This window comes from Siphateles boraxobius, unplaced genomic scaffold, assembly GCF_051911475.1.
Source record: "Siphateles boraxobius isolate OS27281-9 unplaced genomic scaffold, OSU_SipBor_1 19, whole genome shotgun sequence".
NCBI lineage: Eukaryota > Metazoa > Chordata > Actinopteri > Cypriniformes > Leuciscidae > Siphateles > Siphateles boraxobius.
The window spans coordinates 29,234,674-29,258,957 of NW_027508799.1; the positions used below are offsets into that span (position 1 = coordinate 29,234,674).

Sequence of the window (24,284 nt, forward strand, 5' to 3'; positions counted from 1 at the left end):
CTTTGTAAGTGTTTCGTAGCCTACGTTACGTATATACGAGTTGTTGGCTGCAGTTCATTTAACGGCCACCATTCGCCTTATTATTAAACCCTTGTTATTAGTGACACTGGTGGCCGTTAAATTAACTGCAGCCAACAACACGTGTACACGTGTGTATATATATATATATATATATATATATATATATATATATATATATATACCTTAGCTTGACTCCACTTTATGCCAAAAGGCTTATAAGGAGAAATGTCTTAAATGATTGCATTATACTTTCATCTTTAACAGGTTATTTAATTTTTTTATGATAAAATATGTTTGCAAGCTGATTAATTTATAAAACTAAATAAAAAACACATGAATTATATTAAAATCCATTCAAACATTAAAATGTCCATCAAATATACCAAAAATAGCACATTCTGGTCCACACAAGGCCATTTTGAGATTGTGTATATTTTGATCCTTTTTGTTGAATTTTCCATGTGGTTCCATTGTTGTGTTTACTGTAATTGTTCTGTGCTATGTCGTCCAGAAGATGGCACTGTGCTACTGACCTCTGAAGGAGAGATTGACCAACCTGCTGATGGAGAGAAGAACAGGACACGTCTCCGCCGCCGGCCGCCCACTCCAACAGGAAACTATCACCATCTTTGGTCCCTCATTTTCTCCCTGCCGACCGGCGAAGGAAACTTAGTGATCTTCTAAGGGTTGTCATTTTACTGCCGGTAAGTGGGCGGCAGTTTGGTTGAGTTGGTCACGCAGGGGACCTGGACGGCGCAAATGTACCGACGTCCTACAATCCAAGCAGACGATAGACTAGTCTGTGGCCACACATTCTTCAACTCCTACAGAAGCTCCTAAAATATCTGCTCAGACAAATCACATTTACTTATACACAAAAATGTTTTGAGTTAAATATCTGTCAGTTAAGAAAAAAGAGGCTACTTAATTCAGAGGGAAACCAAGATTATATTTCTCGATTTTTAATCTTTTAATTAAAAAAAAAAAAAAATAAGACAGTACCTTAAGTAATTTTGCTTCTCAAGTAAATGTATTTTAATTTAAGAATGTTTAGATATTTGTAAAACAAGATAAAACAAAGTAAGAAAATATATTTTTTTCTCAGTTTATTAATTTACAGAACTGACTTTCCTTGTCTTTAAACACCTAAATTATAAATTAAATTACAGCTGACAAGACATGAGGAAATGTTTCACTTCTCATCAGAACTGTAAAAGCCCGTTCACACCAAGACCGATAACAGCTTGATCTCTTTCAAGCAGGGTGGATTCTGATTGGCTGTCATTATTTCATTGTTCATCTGCTGGAAAACAAAATCGTTCTGAAAGTGATTGCAGCGATATTGTTTCTCTGTGCCATTATCGTTATAGTTGTGGTGTGGGCTCTGCTATTCTTTTATATTTAGAAATATTTTTAGAACTATATCTTTATCGTTATAGTTATCGTCTTTGTTGTGAACGGGCCTTAACTCTGAGGAAACTGAATGGGACCTTCTACAAATATGGGCTTTCACCTGAAGAAATAGTTGTAATTACTCTCTTGCTGTCAGTCTGAGCTTTGTAGGTGAAACTCCCCTATTACCACCTCTGAAAGCAGAGCTTACAGTTCTTAATTTCTGCCATTTCTGCTGTATAGTCCGTAGTGATAGTTGAGCCTCAGTGGTTTGATGACACAGCAACACTCTCATGGGCCCTGTGAAATGAACAATCAATAGGGTTTGCTTAGCACCTTCATTAATCATACACTGAAAGACTAATGGAGCATAAAGAAACCACATCATCCTACTACTAATTATATCAGAATCCATGTTTTGTTGGAATATGAATTTTTAGCAATTTTATTTCCAGAACTGTGTGAGCGGTGTTTATCTTGAATATGAAAAAAAGAAAAAGGGCTGAAGGATGTAAGGTAACATCCTGTCTGATGGCATGATGGAGTACGTGGTGGTGAAGAGGTGTATTTATAGAGCGACTTTTGAAGGGTGCATGCTAATGCTGATCTCTTCAGCTCTACATTTCCAGCTCATAATTAGAGCTGTTTAATTTGCGGGTACTGATTGTACATCCTGTGCTCTCTATAAAAGGTCCCAAGGGCTGGACCGGGCTTTTTGGATATCCGCTTTTTGAGGGCTGTGGAACGCTCCGGTGCTCCTGTAACCCAGGAATTGCTCGAGGTCAGTTTTCCCCAGAAACAAACCGCAGTGTGACCACACTGGATTGTGCCACAGACCTTGGTGGGGGCATTGTGGGTAGAGAAAGCTAGTGGTGCATTGTGTTCCGGAGTTTATTTTCCCTCAATGTCTCTAAACGGTTGCTTTTGAAGACTTTTTTATGCAGAACACGGACTGCTGTGCAGCCTGTCTGCTAATTGCCTTGATAAGAGAGAGAGGCTGTGGATTGTGTGTGTGTGTGTGTGTGTGTGTGTGTGTGTGTGTGTGTGTGTGTGTGTGTGTGTGTGTGTGTGTGTGTGTGTGTGTGTGTGTGTGTGTGTGTGTGTGTGTGTGTGTGTGTGTGTGTGTAGGTATGCGAGGTGTTTTTTTTAATCTTGGTTAAAGGGCTTTAAAACATCCTGCAAGGTTAATAGCTTAAAACATCCTCTTCATTATAAACAATGCATCTATTTAAAGCTGCAGTCTGTAGTTTTTCCTCTTTGACGCCACCTCTGTTCGAAATCTGCAATTGCAGTTATTCACGGAATTATCAACTTTACGTGGGTTGTGCCTTTCAAAAGCCCTTCCGATATTTATCCTTGTTTTCGAATGGGCCCGGTTGCAGTCTCTTTTTTTCTGTAGCCACCCCGAAGTCTTTTGCATTTTACAACATCCTCACACGCAATATAGCCTACTAGCCGAGACACCTTATTTATGTGTACAAATGTGACGTAATCACGCAAAGACATGCTCGAATTTGCTGCGGAAATCCACCAGTACCACTGGAATTAAAAACATAATTACAAGCTTACCGTTTTGAATCGAGCTACGGCAAGCATATAGTTTTGAACACTGGCTAGTTATGTACTTGCTCAAATTTATTTGGGATAATTTTTAACCCAAAAAAGTTACGGACTGCAGCTTTAATCGAGTATATTGTGGGATCTTTGATGTCATATGGGCAAATACATTTGCATATGCATACAGCATAGACCCCGCCTTTCTGAGAGCCTAGTCTGCTCTGATTGGTCAGATGGACCAAACAGCTATATTACACACTGCATGAATGTTTAATATTCAAAAAAGAATTTAAAAAAATGTCAACCCTTGCAGTCACAACAGATAATATATTTGAAATGAAAAAAAAAATATATATAATAATAATATTGTTCTGCGTGAAGTATCAGTAGCTCCACAATAGTAATTGCAGTGTCATATTCACACACTGGATCCAGCACTGCAGACTGGATTCAATAATCTAATTTTATCAATGGAATGTGTTTAAGCTTCCAAGTTTTGCATTTCCTGACTCATTTTTGCTTGGCTGGGAAATAAAACTAAGATGGAAATTTACTCTTTTAGTTGACTAGAGAGTGCATGATTGCCTTTATAACATTTGTTTAACTTATTAATGGAATATTGATTTTCCAAGCAACTCTGAAGTTTTCTGATGTTGCAGTCTGAAAAGTTTAATATATATATATATATATATTATTTTATATTTTTCTAGGACATCTATTGGATAAGTTTTTCCATATTTCTGCTGGGTGTGATCTGTGCAGACGCCATGCCAAAATGAGTGACAACAACGTCCCTGTGCTGCAATGCAGTAAATTAATATCGGTTCCACTGGACAGAAGCTCTCCGCCCTTTACACCAGCAGAGGGCAATACCGGTGATGAAAGGTACCTAAATCACTCCAGTTGTGCTGTAAGGAAACATTTCTATTAAAGGCTACACCAGATCTTTAAGCTCACGCACCTTTTATTTAACAGGATAGAATAATTTAGAGAGAAAACTAACTTCTGTAAAAGATTACAGAAAAACATTTCTAATACTTACTACTAATGTTGGTGCTTTTGTTTTCCCATCAAAAATGAAGATCATTGTTTTTTGTTAATTCATTGTTCTTCTAAAGTCACCATGAAATTAAATGGGCAATTCTTGTTTTTATTAAATATTGGGGTATTTATTATGTATGATTTATCCATCCACATCTTTTTTTTAAATTCATGTGCCACAATAATCTTTAATCAAAATAACTTCCCCTCCCTGTTATTGTGACTTCTCTTCTCTTCTCCTCTCTTCTCTTCTGCCATGCCTGGCGTGAGGGCGGGGCAACTTGTCACTCAAGTGAGATCGACCAATAGCAAACTACTACCTTCCAATCAATGTCCAATGGACAAGAGCAAGTCCCTCCCTACATTTTTTTGTTGTTTTAAAAAGCCTTTTTCACATTCGGATAAGGGGTAAAAGACTATCGCAACTCTTTTTTTCCCCTCTCGGTAGCCCCAATGGAAAACCTGTTTTTGTCTCTGACACTAATTTCAAACACAATAAGGGAATTACTGTTAAGAATATGAAGTGATCCAACTGTTGCTTTTATAACAAAGTCTGTTGCTCCATCTAGAGTCATTGGGACCTTTTTATGGCTGTAAGGAATATACTGTAATTCACAAGGGCTGTTTTGGTGTGGGAAATCTTAATGAGTATCTAGAGAGTGTTATCTTTAATGATGATTAATGAATGCATTCCAGTTAATGTCTCCATAATGAGATATTTATTATGTAAATGATTGCTGCTGCTGCAGTGCCTATTGGCACAGGGACAGAATCAGTGTCGTGGATGAGTCACTCCCTTCGCTCCCTTTGTGTGTGTGTGTGGCCGTAAACCCTACATTATGGGGACAAAATGTCTGCACAAAGTTGGCAATATCTGAAATCCTTGTCTTTATGGGGACATTTTTTGGTCCCCCTGTGGAAAACAGCTAAATAAATCAACAATAAATAAATAAACAATAAATCATACTTAGTGATGTTTTTTGAAAATGTAAAAATACAGAAAGATTTTTTTGAGATTGGCAGCTTTAGGGGTATAGGGTTAATTTAAAGGGTATAGAGTATACCGTTTGTACAGTATAAAAAACATTTTTTCTATGGAAAGTCCCCATAAAACATGAAAACGCAACGTGTGTGTGTGTGTGTGTGTGTGTCCCTTCATCAAATTGCCCTGATCTACTCATCTGCCCACCAAAGCCCCGACCACTTGTCGTTCGGTGCAGTTGGTCCCTCTATTGCTGAAATGAGCGAATGGAAAGAGGTGGATACTCCCACCGTACACCCGCATCAGAGTCGGCAACACCATTCTCGCCTGTTGGGAGTGAGAATGTGTAAAGTGGCGCAAAGATGTCTAACAGAATGCCTTTCATTCCAGGGCTGGGCAGTGGGAGCCGGGTGCTGGTGTAGAGTTCAAGGGAATGCTGGGGGAACGCTGGGGTTGTGTCTTGCTGACTCAGTAGAAACCCTCCGCTGACATCATTCTGCTTATCCTTTGTCGTTCGTCAGAACTAAATGCTCCAAAATAAAAATTGCCTGAACTAGTCACTTTAGTGCAGCCTGTTTCTGTGCAAACAAGTTATTCCGGCAGGATCTGTGAACTTAGTAGCAATGCTGGTAAAGATGAGGACAGTTGCTTCTGACTCTATGCACTGAACCGTGATGTCTGTACCATGAAGGTATATGTATATATATATACATATATATATATATATATATATATATATGTATATATATATATTAGGGGTTGTTATGGAAGGGATGTAACGGTACGTGCATTCGTCCCGAACTGTCACGGTGGCAAGCTGCTGTTTATATTATAATTTTTACAGATTTTTTTTTTAAGTATCGATTGATTATTTATAAATTTATAACACAATATCTCGTAATCGTGCGTCTGACTAGATCAGAGTGCATATGAGGACAATCCATACTCAACGTCTGATGTCACGCTGAGACTCAGTCACACAGTGACTCATATAATGAGTGTTGAGAGGTGAGAATGAATAAAATGACTTTGCACTTTTCAGCTCACGAGAAAAAGAAGCAGACAGCATCGGCTCTTCTCAAACAGAGAAAACAACAGTGCAAAAAGCTTAAACACTGGAAAATAATCAGGATTCTGAACTCGATCAGCAGAAGTAAAGTGACCTTTGTTTTTAAGGTGGACAGAAATTTTACCTGAGTCATTGTGCTGTGAGTTTCAGCTGTGCTAATAGTGTGCGCTGAGCTCCTGCTCTCTGCAGGGGTCAGATGTTCTCTCTTGAGTTCTTGTCAGCTCATGAACACACTGTGCTTTTAGTGCTGTTCTTGCAGCTCGACCTGGCACACAAAACACTGCAGAAACCACTTTACATCACTGGTGATGATATATATATATATATATATATATATATATATATATACAGTGTTGGGAAAAGTTACTTTTAAAAGTAATGCATTACAATATTGCGTTACTCCATAAAAATTAACTAATTGCATTACTTAGTTACTTTTTATGGAAAGTCATGTGTTACATTAGTTTTTGCGTTACTTTTTCAAACCTGGGTGGTCTCGCTTGTTTTTTTTTATAACAACAAAACATTTTTTTATTTTTTGCAAATGTAAAGGCTTCACACCAAAAGTGAAATGAATAAGCCTTAGCCTGAAAGTATAATTTTTGCTTATTAATTTTGCTTATTAATATGGTTGAAGTGGAAGTTTTATTATGTTAAAATGTCGTTATTATGAATGTTGAAAACAGTTTTTATATTTTAATATTTTGTAGAAACCGTGATCCATTAAAAAAAAAAATTATGATTATTTCATGAAGAAAGATCAAAAGATTTTTTTTTTGTTGAATAAAATTGATTCCTTTCAAGAAATCTTACTGATCCCAAACTTTTGAATAGTATAATGTGATAGTAGTATAAATATATAATATATATATATATATATATACACACACACACATACATATACACTTATTGTATTTTTACCCCAATACCTTGTAGCATGTGTATTGTAGATGTCAATTTTTATATATTTGTGAATTAATATTTACAAAATTTGCTCCAATCAACCATTTTTAATAAAATCCATTATTTCACACCATTCTGGTTTCTGAGCGCCTTTTTGTGCTTTTTAAGAAAAATAAAAGGTGAACTGAAGGCGGCCGTGCCACTTTTCAATGTTGAATTATTGATCAGCTGTGTCAGCAAGATCACAGGCCTGACTCATATCCATCTCTGCCATTCCACTGGACACTTTTACAGACTGCCAGCTTTACTTTCAGCAGAGTGCCATCATGCAGATTGTTCTAGTCCCTGAGCTCACAGCTTGTTTTTAATGAGCGGCTGGATGAATACATGTTAAAGTGGAGCATATGCTGCTGAAGAGAATGCCATTTGGGCGGTGTGTTAAATGTTAAACGTCCGCTGATGCTCCTGATGTCATACGTGAGTAATTCTCTCCTGGATTTCAGTGGCTCTCCTCAGCTGTCATTTCAATACCACCTAAACCCATGTTAATAAAAATCTAATTGAAAGGGTTTGAAACCACAGTAGATCCAGTTACCAGTTTGTGACAACCCCGCCTTGCACAAAGCCCTGTGGAATTACTATATTCTTCAAAACAATTATATTCTATATTCAATAGTGTTTGTTTGTGTGTGTATGTGTGCTACTGCTATGTTCTGCCTCTAACCTTAAAAAAAATCAAGCTCTGAACATGTGATATACGGTATTCGCATACACCATTAGAAGCTGTTGGAAGTAATTTATTAATCAAAGCTTCTGCTTTTTCCTCAGAGAAATGATTGAGTGAGTCACAGGCTGTTGAATCCTATCTCAGGTAAACTGAAGAGATGTGCAGATGATTGGGTGCGGCGTAATCTGTCTGAACTTGAGAGGTAATGACAGCTGAATGCAGAAACTCTCACACTTTTCTGCTTTGATCTTAGTTTTGCTCTGTTATCAACATGGACGTGTAGAAATCATATGAATTACTTCACGGGGTGGGTTTGCTGTGCAGTGCATCAGCTTTAATGCAATGCAACCAGATTTATATGGGATATTAGTCATATGATTGTGTTCCTGGAAAATCTACTTTTTTTTACATTGTACATGCATATGAAGAGTTCAGATTCAAAAGCCTCTAAGTGCCATCTGAAATTTTCTTCTACAATGATCATTTTTATCAAGCTCGTATATTTAAGTTCAGTAATTTCACTTAAATGACAATTAATAGGTCATTTTCATTCACATTTAATTGAAATGAATGAACTTAAATATACAAGCTTGATAAAAATGATCATTCTAGAAGAAATTTTCAGATGGCACTTAGAGGCTTTTGCATCGGAACTCTTCATATAGACGTTAAGGCCCTGCAATGACATCACTGATGCTGATTATTGTAACGTCTGCTCATGTTGGTGCGGAAGGAGTCAGAAGGGTTCAGGTATTTTACTGATTTTAGAATTCTTTGCTAATTAGACTGTCACTGTTTAGCAAGATGTGTGACAGCTGATGACTACTCAGTGACAAATGTTCAAGTCATGACTTTTAATTTTATTGCTACACACTGCAGTTCTTCTTAGAGCAATTAACCTGCTCTGCTGAATGACAGCTGTCAATCTTAAAGGATTCTATTAAGGTCACCATGAAATCAAAACTGACCATTATTTGTTTTTTATGTAATATTGCAGTATTTATTGCAAAAGATTTTTCTGTGCACATCATTTTTTTTTATTAATGTGCCCTTGTAATCTTAAATCAAAATAAACTCCCATCCCCCTTGACGACCTGTCACTCACATGAGATCGACCAATAGCAAAGCACAACGATATTTTAGACCTATAAATGACCCTAATGGGACAATATAAAACAAAAACTGACTTGATGGTTGTGGTTTGCTATTATTTAGAATGTACGTATTTTAGTTGCATAATTCTATGCTCCTGATATTTGTTGATTTCGGAGTAATGATTCATTTTTGGCCGACATTCCAGAGAAGACAGTCAACTGCTGAAATAATGTGATTGACGCTTTTCACACTTCCAACAGCAGCGCCTCCCCAAGCGTCATTCAGCCCGCGTTCGCTGTACTCTATGCGCACCTGGGGAGCCGCGTAGCGAAGCGCAGCATCTGCTGACGTCCGGACATTGCGCGCGGTCCGAACATTCTTGAAGGTGCGTTTTCTCAGCATCATCACCGTGACATCAAGAGACAGGCAGCCTCCTTGGAAAATAAAAACATCACGCTGCACGAGACGGGGGACGTTATATGATCGGGACTCATTGTGGGAGCGAAATATTCTGGAATCGGGTCATTGTGTAAACTTCCTGCACAAACAGCCTGGGATGTGACAGACAGGGGTGCCATTGCTCTCCGATGACAAGTGGACTGTTTTTACACCATCCTTCTAAATAAGGAAGCAGGGCTGTCAGACATATGACCACCGTCCCGATTTGGGCGCTGCCAGAGTGCCCATCGCATCCCATGATCGCGCACAAGCCGTCCAATAAGGCTCAGCATGCGACCCCCATTTCACACGTGGAGTGACAGCAGCGTCCCATCATCATCAGACCGGCTAGTTCTTCTCTCTCTCTCTCTCTCTCTCTCTCTCTCTCTCTCTCTCTCTCTCTCTCTCTCTCTCTCTCTCTCTCTCTCTCTCTCTTCTGCCTCCCCTCCCCTAATATGATGTCATGTAAGGATGAGGGTGGATTCTGAGGTGAGATAGGGATTTTGGTGAGTGGCATTCTCCACGACACGAGGCTTCGGAGTTGCAAAACATGATCATCAACACCTTCTCCACCTCAAGTTGTGTCTCTGCGCTCTCTGCCCGTTCTTCTGCTGCTTTCATCTCGGGCCACCGTCGCATGCCCGAAGTCCTGACCTGCCTCGCTAAATTAAGCCTGCACCACCATGCCGAGGGAAGAAAAACTAGAAGAGGGATATTTTTAGTGCCATTAATTTTGACCACGTGCCCCGAAGGTAAACCCGATGGCCATTGCGCAAAGGTTCCTCATCAGTATGTCCTGCGAGGCCAACGCGCAACACTGGCCAAGGACTGTCGTTCTGCTCTTGGGATTGCTCCTAGTTGGGATTGTGTCCTCCAGTCCGCTTCCGAGTAGGACTAATAGGACAACTTTATTGGAGAAGCGATGGGAGAGCCTGTTCTCCCGCTCCGTGCTGGGGATCTCAGGAGAGAGACCGGAGCCAAACTGGGAGAATGACTATTTGCTGGGCATCAAGAGAGTGCGGAGGCTGTACTGCAATGTAGGCATCGGGTTTCATCTTCAGGTCCTCCCAGACGGCAAGATAAACGGTGTACATAATGAGAACCAGTACAGTGAGTTCATGGAATAATGCAATAATTAATTGCGCAGAGCTCCGTATTCTTTATAGGCGACACTTACAGTGTGCTTGCACAATCCGCTGTCTTTGGAGGCGAAGACAAATCTATTAAAACACACCGTATCCATTAGTGCTAAATATCTGCGCGGGCTTAAACATGACATGAATGCTGGGACGGATATAGATGCCAACTTATTTTTACACCGGCTCCTTGAGCGGCCCAGAAGCGCTTAGAACATGCACTCAAAGTGTGAGGGATGTTCATCTTTTGGCAATAATGTAGTAGCCTAGTGGCGCGAGAGGCCATATGCGCATCCACAATTGGCACCTGCAGAGGTTCCACCCACCGCATGCCTTTATGTTCTGAGTCACGCCGAGCCGCTTTATTGTGTGTAACATGCTTGTTCTGTTTGATCAGGTCTCATAGAGATCTCCACTGTGGCCAGAGGAGTGGTTAGCCTGTACGGAGTGAAAAGCAAGCTGTTTGTCGCAATGAATAGCCGAGGAAGGTTGTACGGAACGGTAGGTGTGCGCAACTGTTTCCCTTCATTCTGCCTGCTGCCAATACAACGAGGCTTTGCATCCCCGAAGACATCGAGTCGCGTGCGTGCCTTCGTGTGTGTGTTAAACAGGTGATGCTTCCATTGTGCGTTTTCAAGTAATTGATGATCAATGCATTTGGCTCGTCCGAGGGGGGCTCGTACGCGACTAATAATAGTGTTTACGGCGTGCATGGATGTGTGCTGCATTAAAATTTTCATGCATTATAAATATAATGTGCTATGGTTTGTTGACCTTTGCAACTGCTGCACGGCTTCGGCAAATTATTATTAAACGAATTTCAGGGTGCATTAGATCCAGGCGCAGCGCCAACGCAGCTTGCAAGCACTATCAAAAGGTTTATAATAATTACTTGCATTAAGTCTATAAACAAACGCCTCATTCCATTTTTTTACGCTGATAGTTGTAATATTGGTAGATATAGGTAATAGAGTAGTCAGACATGTAATGCGTAAGCCTAATTGCAGTTTTCATCTATATCCATGTACTGTCTAAATAACAGCACACAAAAAATGTGTGCGTAAATTAAAATAAGTTGTGGAGTTACTTGCATTTACGCATTGTTGTTGTTTTGAATTGTTAATAGCACTAGTAGTAGTGATTATTAGTTATATGCATTTCATTCTTTACACGTAGTATAAAGTGTGTCCCATGCAGGGTTGAAAAGAAAATGATACACTTAACTAAAGTTTGGCATATGTGTGTGACAAGCGCAGTGCAACACTGGTCCTTTGGGCCCCATGAGAACATGACAGCTCTGTCCAAAAACTGCCGAGAGTTTCAAGAGCATCTCCTGGAGAAGCAGAGATAAAGTAGACTGTTCCACAGGCCGGCTTAGCAGTCATCGGTTAAATAATTAAAGTGATTTTTACTTAAAAGACCTGTTTGGGATTACTATACTTCAGGTTAATGGTTTTCTTGTAGTCAAGTGGAACCAGACTCACCTTAAAGTTTCTTTGAATTTGTGTGCATTTTCTCAATTTACCCGGTGTTAAGCTGATAATTTGAGAAATGGATAATTTCAAGAGGTTAGATCTATTTGTACTCACAGATCTAATTAAATTTGTTTCAGTTTATTGCTAAGGCAACAAATGAATTGCTTTCCTTTATGTCTTTCCAAACTCGTAAGACTGTTGTTCATCTTCCGAACACAAACGAAGATCTTTTTGATAATATGAGAGCTTTCTGTCCCTCCATTGACAGCTACGCAACTACCACTTGTTTGACGCTTAAAAAAGTTCATAAAGAGATCATAAAACTAATCCATATGAATCGATCGGTTTAGTCCACATTTTCTGAAGAGACACGATTGCTTTATATGATGAACTGATTTAATTTAAGCTTTCATTCACTTATAAACATTGTTCAGCGAATATAAACAGAAGCTCAACCGAACATGCTTGACATGTGAAAACAAACGTGCTGCATAACACAAGAATGAACGTAATTGGTTTTCGCACGTCAAGCAAACATGCTTGAGCTTCTGTTTACCACAACTGATGTGTGCGTTGATAAATATTTATATGTGAATAAAAGCTTCAATTCAATCTGTTCATCATTTAAAGCGATCGAGTCTCTTCAGAAAATTTGGAGTAAACCACTCGATGTGTTCGCTAAGTTTTTTATTTGTTTTCATTCGTTTGTTTGCACTATTGGCAAAAAATGTGCATCTGACCGAATGCTGGCATTCACATCCCTTCTCTTGTCCTCCTTTCAGGCTACCTTTAAAGATGAATGCCAGTTCACGGAGACCCTGCTGCCAAATAACTACAATGCCTACGAGTCCTCTATTTACAAGGGATTCTATGTTGCTCTCAGCAAACACGGCCGAGTGAAGCGAGGCAACAAGGCCACCACCGCCATGACGGTCACCCACTTCCTCCCTCGAATATGAGCAGACTCTTGCAATAGTTCTTCATTTGCACTGGTCTCCCCGAGAGATCTGAAAACTGACACACGAACATTACAAGAAACTGCAAGAATATCACCAAAATAGTACTTATTCTTTTTTTTATATGTATATTTGGATAGGCCAGCTTTTTATTAGAATATCTGAATATGCTATTCGTCGCTGCTTCCTTCTTTTATTTATATATACAAACATATATATTGACTATGGATGTGGAGGCTCCCCAGCCTTCCTTTCCCTAGTCAGGTGCTTGCCAAGAATTGAACAGACTCTGGGATGGATGATAGAAGTCCTCTTCTTTTTACAGTTCTCGGCTTATTACCTCAAAGAGCTACCTAGATGGTTTAAATGGATGCATGAAGTTACACAGAGACGAACGCTTGTTTATTTTTAGTTCTGTCTGAGCCGACACAAGCATAACGAGTCTTTTTTTTTTGTATCTTTGACAGTTATTTTGTTGTTTTTCTCAATGCTGTAGGGTTGTGCGAGCACTTAAAAGAAAGCAGATCTCTCTTGCTGCATGTTGCGCTGAGGTGCCTTGGCATTCCCGCACACCGCCCCTTTAACATGCATGCTCTGAACGCCCCGGGGCGTCAGAAATAGGGCTGATATGTTAGCCAGGGCCCCGCGGGGACTCTCCCACAAAGGCCCCGAAGAGGGGTGAGGGGGAGGGGTGTGCATCTCTGCTTTTCTTTTTTTTTTACCTTTCTCTAATCAGAGAACATCGTATGAGGTGCGAGAGTGATTCATGAAGAGGCTGCGTTCAGCATCGTCTGCTGCCGACTAAACATGATCTTTTCTAGCAGAACCCCTGTTGGAGCTTTGAGGCTGTACGTTTTATTTGGACTAGAATTTCTTATGTTTTTGCAATTGAAACTTTTTTATAAAGAAAACGGGGGAGAAACAACAAGAAAAAATTTGAAATCTACAGGGGAACTGATGCAAGCGCACACTGAAAATGGCTGGTTCAATTATACTATTGCTTATCACAGGTTTGCCTGAACAAAAGGAGCACTTGAAAATAAGCTTTAAGCATTGCTGTGAATGAGAACGTCTTCTAAACCAATGAAAATACTGTAAATACTGACTGTGCACTGAAGAAGCCACAATGATGGTATCTGATTCAAGGGAATACGTGCAGTATATATTTATTTATTTTTGCTTCTGGTGTGTGTGTATGTGTGTGCGCACCTGTCCATGTGGATGCCTGTTTGTGCGTGTGTGTTAATCCTGATAGAGGAGGGCAGTGGAGCCTGGACTCTTTCCTGTTGCTGCAGAGGCACTGCAGTGGCACCCGTTGCTGCTGCTCTATGCAAATGTAATTACAGGGTAGACGCTGTGGCATCCAAACTGAGGGACGCTCTCTGTTTTTTTATGATTTTGGTTTGCCTGCCTTTGTTTGCATCAGTTTCTGTCACTAAATGTTGCCCCATCGTTAAGGCAAGACACTACAGGCAACAACATTGTTTTTTCACTGGTCAATTTTGAGATTTTGGGCTATTTGGCTTTCCATATTGGTTTGTTTTGGACAAAGAATGCATCTAAAATAGACTTTAAAGTGTAGTTGTTTTTTTCACACTTGATCTATTGGCGCCTGTAGATTTCAATTCCAATACATTTTTTACTATTGCTAGTGGACAGACATATTTAAAGGCTGTGAGGTCTTTAAAGCCCAAAGTATACTGCATGAATGCAGGCGGTCGACACAGAAAGTTTCATCTTTGTCCAGTGTCTGTGCTATTTTTCTCCAGAAGTTATGACCGATTAAAAATGTCTTTGTATTCTTTTAAACTAAAGGTGTGGCTATCTCTTAACTCCCTCACACAAGCGTTTGTCAATGCAGGCATCTTTTGTTGTTGGTATTTTGTTGTTGTTGTTCTTGTTTCGTCTCTTTAGTTTAGTTTTGTACTGTGAAACAAGGGCCGGGCCAGTGTTTCACAGTGGAAACAAAACAAATTAAATGTGCATGTGTAACTGGTTACAAAAGTCGGGCAGAATGCTTACTATTGTCGAGACGAAATTTTCTTCACATGTAAAAAATATAAACATAAAAAATAATATAAAAAAATAGCCGTTTTAGCTTAAAATGTTCCCAGCAACTTGTCGTAATTGCATTTTTACTTTAAGATGAGTAACGCTGGGAACATATTGAGCTAAAACGGCTTGCCATAAACAAAAAGGAAGTATACTTTGGGCTATTCTGAAGGTTTTTACAAAGGGTTCGGTCATATATAATTTGGCTGATTTTATTCAAAAAAACACGTTGAAACTATTTTTTGATAAAAAAGAAAATCCCCTCTGTTAAAACCTTTAACTCTATCAACAAAATTAAACAAGTTTAATTTTGAACATGGCTTAATCCAGTGTTTCTATAATTATGTATGTAATTGTAAAACCTGAAATACAAAAAATGTTTGCAGTTCTTAATGTCACCAGCTTGGGAAGTATGGTGAAATCTATTAGTTATTTTTCCCCTATTCACCTTGGCTGTCTTGCCTTAAAGGGAAATCAAAAGGAATGACACTATTTTAGAAAGACTTATGGGACACCATGGCCTGGTTGTTTGTTCAATCTGTTTTTTAGTATGTGTGTCCTCGTGGGTGGGGGTGAAATACCTGAGCAGAGGCCCCGCTGTTGACGTCCCTCTCGCACATAGACAGTCTTGTAAAAGCCACGGTGCCCAGAAGCCTTGAGATTCCTGTAGCACAAGGGTTCTTTCCGGTTTTCCATCCAACTTTAGTCCAAGGTCGTAGCTATGCACAAGAGTTGAACAGGTCGAAAATGCCCGACCAAGGTCTCGTTTCCTTTTCTCATTATTCCAATATCACTTAATACAAGTCCATTATTGTGTGATAGCATTTATTTGGATCCTGATTTCTTTCTTTTTTTTAAGATTAATTTTTGCTGTTTTTGTCTTTTTATTATGATAGGACATGTGTAGACGGGAAGCGAAGTGGGAGAGAGGGGGGATCAGGAAAGGTTCGCGAGCTGGAACTCAAACTCGGGTCTCCCGAAGCACAGTATATGTCGGCACGAGGCTATTGAGGCTATATTCACTCAGAAATTCATCACATTACAGAAAGAAAATAGGTTAATGTTTACTTTAAGCATCTGAAGACAGGCTTTGTGATTTTATCTCAATGTCAAACTCTTCAGATCACCACGAATCAGCCAAATCCAACACAATCTCTATTAGTGATCCATTAGTGATATGACCTTATTGGGTTATTAAAGTGCCCCATATGCAATTTTAAAGGTTCCTAATTTTGTTTTGGAGATTCCTGCAATATGTTTACATGCAACCAAGGTCAAAAAATCACTTTAATTTTCTCATTATATAAATTACAGCATCACCTCATTTCCCACAGTCTCAAAACGGTTCATTCGAAGATTCATTCTCTCTAAACCCCTCCTTTCCGAGAGCCTGCTCTGCTCTGATTAGTCAGACAGCCCAGTCTGTTATGATTGGTGTTCTCTGCTCTGATTGGTTAGATGACCCAGTTGGTTGTGATTGGTGTACTCCACTCTGATTTGTCAGACGGCCCAGTCTGTTGTGATTAGTCTACTCTACTCTGATTGGTCAGACAGCCCAATCTGTGGTTATTGGTCTACTCTACTCTGATTAGTCAGACGGCCCAGTCTGTGGTTATTGTTCTATTCTGCTCTGATTGGTCAGACAGCCCAGTCTGCTGTGATTGCCCCACTGCTTACAGCATGTGTCGGAAACTAAACAACCATTACTATATCTGTATTTAATCTCCGGAGGCTTCCTCAGCGACTGATGCACACAGTGAAACATACAGTAACGATGGTGTCGGTTTTACTGTATAAATTCGAGCCTGAGTCCTCATCCTTTGGAAGTTTATGCGAAGTGGATTTGCTTTCACAGCGCAAAAAAACATAACCTTCTCGACATGTCGACAAAACAAACCAAACTCCTCCAGTCTCAGCAACATATAGCAGTGTTTTAGGGCAGGTCAATGTCGTTCACAGGCAGCCAATAATGACCATAGGCTGGCATTATTTAAATTTGCGAATAATTTGCAAAATTTAACTTCATTTGTGAACATGAAGTGAGACGAATTACTGACATCTTGTTTAATGCATTCAGAATCGATTCTTTCTTTTGGGAGACAATAACTTTATTTGACATGCACAGTAATCTTTAAAATTTTGCAGACCCTTTACATTGACAAACAGCTATATTATACACTGCATAAAAGGTGTTATTTAAAAAAAACCATAATGGGCACTTTAAAAATTGAACTGGCTCCTTCCTCTAGCGCAGTGAATATATCAGGACAGACCTCTGCAGGACTGACGCAATACTTTAGGGAGACAAAAATGCCTAATCATTTCTTGCCTATATGCCACGCTGCTTGTTTTGTGGTCTCATCTGTTAAAAGATGTTAAAGGCATTCAGTCATTACTTGTACATAAGCAAATTTCTTCTGTTTTTTCTGCTGTGCCATTGAGGACTGTATTTAGCTGATGTGCCTCGGAATTCAAATCACTGTGAGTCTACAAAAACAATAAAACACATTTATAAGACATAAATGTCACTATTTAATAGCTTTTCATACACATGTAATGATGTCAGTGGATAAGCTAACATTTTGGCTTCATTAGAACCTTATTTTAAGATTCATTGATTCAATGAAGATCAAGGATTAATCGGTTTAGTAAACTATACTGCATGGTCAACCTATAAATCTATTTTAATACAGTATGTCTTCTGAATGTGTTGTAATAGCTTGAGCACTAATGAAGCGTTAAGAATAGGGGAGTGAAATCAGGGAGTGTTTCTTTAATTTGTGTCCTGATTGTGACAACACCACACTCTTAGAAGAAAAGGTTCTATATAGAACCTTAAAGGATTCTGTAAGCGCTTATAGAACCTTTTAGAGGTTCCGTCATGGATTCTTTTATGGATGTTTTAATTCATTTTCAATTACAATTTTTTTTTTAAAGAAACACATTTTAAACATACATTATCACTAGAAAAATATTAAAATAACACATGAATTCTGAAGGTATTATTCAAACATTTAAGACATTTCTCCTTATATAGAAGGTTTTTGGTTTTAAAATTGAGTCAAGAACCTTGGGTTTTATATAGAACCCCACTGGACCTTTTTTTCTAAGACTGAAGAATGAGCGATGTGCGTGAACATTTGGGAATCGGAGCCTTCTCATCTGCTGATGTATGTCGCTTGGATTTATAGCAACAGCTGTAAAAATGTTTATTGGGCACCATATAGACACCAGTTTCCTGGTAGACTCTGAACTCTTAAAGCTCACGAGAAAAACGTATGTGCATGAATGACTGCAAGCTGTCACCGTCTGAATGCTCCTCACATATGGAGGGAGGCTTTCGGGAAGCACTGGGCATTAGAATGGGATGCCAGTTCTTGGCTTTGCAGTGTTTTTGTTTTGAAATGGCTTTTGTGTGGCTGATCCTGTTACAGTGAGAGGATAGACCCCAGTGTCTGAGGGGTCATTAATCATTTAGAGTGATTTCTGGAATTTTTTTTCTTCTTTTTTTGTCACTAGCACATTAGGCTACTTCAATACATAAGCTACTTCAATTTGTAAAAGGGTAAACAGACAAATTAGATAAAAGAAAATAAGAACGGATATGAGTCAAAATCTGCTATGGGATAATTAAATGCAACAATTCTTGTAAAAAAATTGATTTTATTGGAAAACTAAACAAAATTGAATCAGAAGGCTAGTTTGTGCATAAAAAAATGTCAGTCAAAATATAACCTACAACTTCCTGTTTCCGTCAGGAACTAACCTTGAACAATGTTCACTAACCCGGGTGAAAGTGTTTCAATTCGATTGTCGTTGGTTCTCTTTATCATGCAGTGTGAAGTATTTCACTCCGTTCCCTGATCATTCCGATTCAATTTCAGCGAGAGAAGAGCAAATTTATACTCACAAGCGTAATGTAGTCTATTATGTACGTTATTGTCTCTGACAGACAGCATGTTGAAGCCTCTCATGCCGTAATTTTCTCCTTCTTCTCGGACAGCGATGACGCAGTCAAAACATCCTGTAGTATGGGTCCAGGAAATGCATGACTCGCTGGACCTCTGCTTCTAGTAAATACTACACTGTATTGTGCACAAATTATTTTTTCACAGACATCGATGTCGTGATATCCAAATGATGTTTGTGCAATTCGTCTGTCAAGGAAACAGACGAATTGTAAGCTCATAGTTATTTATTCAGTGAAGTGACTGATGCCCATGGGTGTGTTATGTCCATGTTTTTAGTTAGAATATTCCAACCGACAGACAGCCTAAGTTTTTGACGGACGTGACAATGTGCATGAGGGGTGTTTGGGTAATTATAAAACGTGCTGGTGACGTTCTGAATGAAGTTTATTTTGTAACTCTGAGAATGACATATTTGGCTTGTACAAATGTTACATTCAGCTGTCGCAAATTCACTGACTTTTGAAAACCAAGTTCTTTTTTCTTCTTCTTTTTTTCTTCCTTTTTTTAACCAGAAAAGGAGTGGTTTTAATGCACACATTTATTTTGAATTGTCTCCTATAACAAATATATTTTATTTAAACCCATGAAAATGCAGATCCTGTTGTAAATATTAGTGAAAAATTACTTGTTTCATTATTACCCCTTAGCAAGTTTTGACTTATAGATATTCTTTAGGAATATATATATATATATATATATATATATATATATATATACACACATTAGTACAATCAAGAATTTTGTGTGACGGTTTTGTTTCTGTCTGCTCTTCTTTGTAAACACATCACTCACCCTTGCCTTAGTTAAGATTCCTTGCAATGATTTTTGACAGAAAACCGAGGACATAATCATGTGTTTCTAAAAACAAGCGCTGATATTATATATAAATACAGATTTATTGAAAAATATTTTTTTCCTTTACTTTTCTACGTATGTGCTGTGCACAGCAGTTTAATCATGTTCATAAATGTTAATAAAACTTTTTTCTTTTTTTTTCTTTTTTTTCATATGTCTGTGTATTTGTTTCACATTTTAATTATGCTCAAAGTAGCAAGTACAGTGAGCAGTCAGAACTGATTCTTTTCTAGAAATAATTGCCACTCCAGTCATGCTGTCAGGATGTCACAATCATACAGGATCATTTATACAACATGGAACAGTTCAATAAACTACTCGCAAGTATTCATAAACTTCTTCCCTGTCATGGTTATTTGAATTTTTGTCTGATTCGTATGTATAAATTTAAGCTTGAGAGTTATACAATTTATCTGCAAATCTGTTTATATATATATATATATATATATATAGGCTATATTTATATAGGCTCTATATATATATATATATATATATATATATATATATATATATATATAATGTGAATGTTAGTATGGAATTACCTTATTTGGCCTTATCCAAGCCTAGTTCTACAAATTGTTCCTGTTTGGTTTCTAAAATATAAATTATTATTATAAAATATAAAAATAATAAAAATTTTAAGGAATGAAAATATGATAAAGAATAATAGAAAGAAAAACAAGTTTAAGTATTAGATTATGTAGAGTAGTGACCAAAAGTGATGTCTGGAGGGGATATTAGGTATAATGACCCTACAAATTTGAATAAACCATGAAAATATGAGTATATTTTAAATATGAGGGAAGAACAAAACACTAAAGTTGGTTAAGGTATTTATCTGGCAAAATTATTTGGCAAAAAAAAAAGGCAAACTTCAACTACAGGTTTTATTTTACATAGAAAAACAAAAAACTCACAGGAAAAAGCATACGACCCCAACATATTAATATGTTGTTGGCAATTTCCTTTTTGCATGTGTTCATCCTAATTTCTTTGTATGACCAAAAATTATGTCCGCACCATTTGTTATGTTTCATTTTGTTATCATAAAATAAATAAATAAATAAAAAACACACAAAAAAAAACAATTGACTCAAAGGACAACTAATGCTTAATTTGCGAATTTCTGATTTTTTTTTACAAAGGAACACAATTTCAAATTTCTCAGGCCAGACATCAATTTTGGCCACTTCTGTTGCTATATAATGAAAAATTCTATTTATTCTATTTTTATTATTATTATTGTTATATCTTTTTATATTGTTCACAGTTATGTTCATGTTCGTGAATGAAGCACAAGTTCCCTCTGCTGGTCAACACGAGGAAGCTCAGATTGGGGTCATACTGCATTTACGTTACATTTACATTTATTCATTTAGCAGACGCTTTTATCCACAGCGACTTCAAACTGTCCGTTCAGCCTACTGATCGTGCAGAGAAGTCAATTAATAGATTAGAGACTCTTAAATACCCTATATAAATAAACGTGAGCCTACATAAAGTTATACATCTTATTTAACATTGAAACATTTGGAGGCCACCAAATGATTCTCACATGCAAAATAACAACTGAAATGAGCCGAGAGGAACTTTGTATCCTTGTGACCCATGAGTTAAGACACAGAACGTAAAATATGTGGCAAATTGACAAACCAATTATGGTTTGCATGCCAATTACCTTCATAACAAGGTGGACATGTTGAAGCCGCCCCCTCACATCCTCTGGCTCTGGGGGCGAGTGTTGCGTAAAGGATGGTGGCGAGGAGTGGCACAGGATGCGTTTAAAAAGCCAGGCTCACAAACTTTTACGCATCACAACCTCTTCAGCTCTGCACACGGGTTTTACGCATCGATACTCTGCGCTCTGTGAAGATGCGTTGCGCACTTTTCAACCTGCACATGCTGCACTCCTCCGTCCTTGCGCTGTGGTTCACAGCTTTCCAGGGCATCAGACCTGCGGATGGTGCCCCCAACCCTTCTCCTCTCCTGGGCTCCAACTGGGGAAACCCGCGGAGATTCATTCACCTTCAGACAACTTCGGACTTAAACAACTTCTACTTGGAGATCAGCCCGAGCGGACATGTGCGCAAAACTACAAACCGGGGGTCTTACAGTGAGTAGCCTATACCTACTGTTTTTCATCAGCATAAAGATGATGCCACAGATATTTAGGATATTAATACCAGTAAAATAAAAGTCAAACTACGCCAGTCTGAGCAAAGATGATTAAATAAAACAACTCTTTTTTCATTATCAAAACCCTGTCCTTTATATCTCCCTAGTTTAATCTTCTTTAAATCCTGCATTTCAACAGGTGTAATTTTATTGAAGGCTGAGAGCAGAGACCATCTGGCAATATTTGGAGTGAAAAGCAACCGATTTTTGTGCATGGACGCAGGAGGGACCCTTTTTACATCTGTAAGTTTTTAATAAAATGCATTTAAGTTGAAAAAGAAAAAAAAGTAAGGCATAGGCTAATCTTATGTAAGTTACACACACAGATCATTATTAATACAGTAGCCATAAGGCCTGTTCACACTAAGAACTATAATGAGAACTATAAAGATATTATTCTAAAAATCGTTCCAATAGCCTATAAAAGAATAGCAGAGTCCACACCACAACTATAACCATAATGGCACAGAGAAAAGTTGGAATCACTTTCAGAACGAATTTTCCCCTATGGTCATCATCAGCATCGTAAATCCTTTTTTTTTATATTTTACTTTTTTTTTAAATGTATGCACATTTCTAACACTATAAATTATATCACCTTTGCATCAAATTACAAAAAAATATTTACAGCTTTGAGGGTATATCCTTTCTTTTTGAGCAGCTGTGGGAGTGATGGTAGAATTTACATCTTTCGCTATTTTCTTCCCCTCTTTTGAAAGTTGTGAAACACGTTTGTGGAGTTTTTCTTTTTTCTTATTTGAGCAAATGGCAACATGAAAAATATATTTAATGTCGTCTCTCATTTACCACTATAGAAGTTTACCAAACTATGATGACTTGTGCTTCTGAGAAACCCGGAAATGTGGCAACGGTCAATTGATATCGTTATAGTCATCGTTATAGTTCTAGTTCTTGGTGTGAATGGGCCTTACGTTTTGGTACATAATAATAGTCATGACATTTTGCCTTCTTTGGATTCGTTATTTTACGATTGGTGTATTTTTTATGTCTTTAGACAGTCTGCAATAAAGAAGATTGTCTTTTTCACCACAAACTTTTGGAAAACAATCGTGACGTGTACTACTCCACCAAGCATAGCATACTGCTTAACCTGGATGGGGCAAAACAGGTGTTCATAGCTGGACAAAACCTCCCTCAGTCATCTCTCTTCTTATCAGAGAAGAACAGTGTCCCACTGGAGCGCCTGCAGCACCGGGAGCGGAGGAACCGTCAGGTGAATCCGTCAGACCCGCTGAACGCGCTCCGGTACGAAGAGGAGTCAGACTCCAGAGCTGCTCAAGAGGATGATGGGGACTTGGACTTTGAGCCATCGGAGCGACAAAACATCTCCAGAGAAACCCTAGTTTCCCCATCCGATGATGACCCTTGGGACCTTCTTCACGACTCAAGCCCCGGCAGTCCCCGGATTTCAGCAATTGTCGGTTAGACCATCTTGATCCTCCATGCAGGTGACTGTGGACCCACCAGCGTAAGAGTGTGACTCCATATATTTTCATCAATGGTCATAAATAAATCTTTTAAAGGACATATATTAAAAATCAAATTCACATAGGTCTGCAGATTCTTTAGGCTATTTAATATCTGCATCCCACCAAATCTGAAGAACCTGCGTTGTTTTTTTCCCACCTGCCCCCATGAATTTGTCTTTGGTGCTGGACACCACCCGTGGATAACAATTGTCAACCAGAAAGTATTTATTTATTTAATTGTAATACATATGTTTTATTTATGGTATTTATACAGATGCTTTAAATGTTAGATGTGCAGGGAAATGTTACAGGCATACCCGTTTACTCGTTTTAAATAAATAAAAGTTTTTCTTGATTAAAGAAAATATGTTCTGTGATTTATTTGTGTCTTATTCGTCTTGCAGTAAACCTAGAAAGTAAGTTAGCTTTTTTATTATTATTTTAATGTGCATTAAACAGTAAGCTATGAAATATACACAATGAAAGGCAAACACAAAACAGAGTAGACATTTTCAAAGATGAAAAGAATGGGGAAACAAGAAAAACAATCTTTGCAGAAAAGTGAGTTAGTTAATTCGGACAATATCATCTATTTATCACCTTTTGGTCACTGTGAGATTTGTTTGATTGAACTTGTCCCTCAGTTAGCTATCTGGTTTAACATCTCAGGTTCCTGTCATTAGAGGGGAATAATGAACACTCAGAATCAATCTGAAATCTGAGTCTCCAAGAATAAACCTTTCCACATTCTGTTTTGTTTCCAATGTCAAAGGCTGCACTTTGGTTATTTTTGGAAGGAAAGGTCTTACAGAGAGCCCACCTTTAGGTTACACTATGACCTGGTTATGTTAAAGCTCTACAACTAGAAAGAGGATTTAGATTTTGTAGCTGATTTTAGAGCAGCATGTTTTGAATGGAGGATTTAAAAAAAAAAGTTTGATAGCCTAGC

The 24,284-nt window shown here is 38.2% G+C and overlaps 2 protein-coding genes and 1 long non-coding RNA gene across 3 annotated transcripts; all 3 read left to right on the forward strand.

The window, feature by feature from the left end:
- Positions 1 to 617: 617 nt before the first annotated feature.
- On the forward strand, positions 618 to 5,489 carry LOC143742150 (uncharacterized). The gene is made up of 4 exons (XR_013205362.1): positions 618 to 725; positions 2,105 to 2,194; positions 3,733 to 3,855; positions 5,384 to 5,489. It is a non-coding gene; the product is annotated as an uncharacterized LOC143742150 (long non-coding RNA).
- A 3,624-nt stretch (positions 5,490 to 9,113) lies between these two features.
- Positions 9,114 to 17,367, forward strand: fgf6b (fibroblast growth factor 6b). The gene is made up of 3 exons (XM_077234833.1): positions 9,114 to 10,335; positions 10,759 to 10,862; positions 12,619 to 17,367. The coding sequence occupies exons 1-3, from the start codon at positions 9,987 to 9,989 to the stop codon at positions 12,793 to 12,795; spliced, it is 630 nt and encodes a 209-aa protein (XP_077090948.1). The 5' UTR covers positions 9,114 to 9,986; the 3' UTR covers positions 12,796 to 17,367.
- A 4,118-nt stretch (positions 17,368 to 21,485) lies between these two features.
- fgf23 (fibroblast growth factor 23) lies at positions 21,486 to 23,700 on the forward strand. Its single transcript, XM_077234831.1, has 3 exons — positions 21,486 to 21,783; positions 21,985 to 22,088; positions 22,861 to 23,700. Exons 1-3 carry the CDS (start codon positions 21,543 to 21,545, stop codon positions 23,290 to 23,292), a joined length of 777 nt encoding a protein of 258 aa, XP_077090946.1. The 5' UTR covers positions 21,486 to 21,542; the 3' UTR covers positions 23,293 to 23,700.
- The last annotated feature ends 584 nt before the right edge of the window (positions 23,701 to 24,284 follow it).

Excerpts from the sequence above, each read along its gene's own strand:
- fgf6b (XM_077234833.1), top strand. The coding sequence starts at position 9,987 with ATGGCCATTGCGCAAAGGTTCCTCATCAGTATGTCCTGCGAGGCCAAC. Across the intron at positions 10,336-10,758 it reads ACATAATGAGAACCAGTACA|GTCTCATAGAGATCTCCACT; the intron begins GTGAGTTCATGG and ends CTGTTTGATCAG. Across the intron at positions 10,863-12,618 it reads GAGGAAGGTTGTACGGAACG|GCTACCTTTAAAGATGAATG; the intron begins GTAGGTGTGCGC and ends TCCTCCTTTCAG.
- fgf23 (XM_077234831.1), top strand. The coding sequence starts at position 21,543 with ATGCGTTGCGCACTTTTCAACCTGCACATGCTGCACTCCTCCGTCCTT. Across the intron at positions 21,784-21,984 it reads TACAAACCGGGGGTCTTACA|GTGTAATTTTATTGAAGGCT; the intron begins GTGAGTAGCCTA and ends GCATTTCAACAG. Across the intron at positions 22,089-22,860 it reads GAGGGACCCTTTTTACATCT|ACAGTCTGCAATAAAGAAGA; the intron begins GTAAGTTTTTAA and ends TTATGTCTTTAG.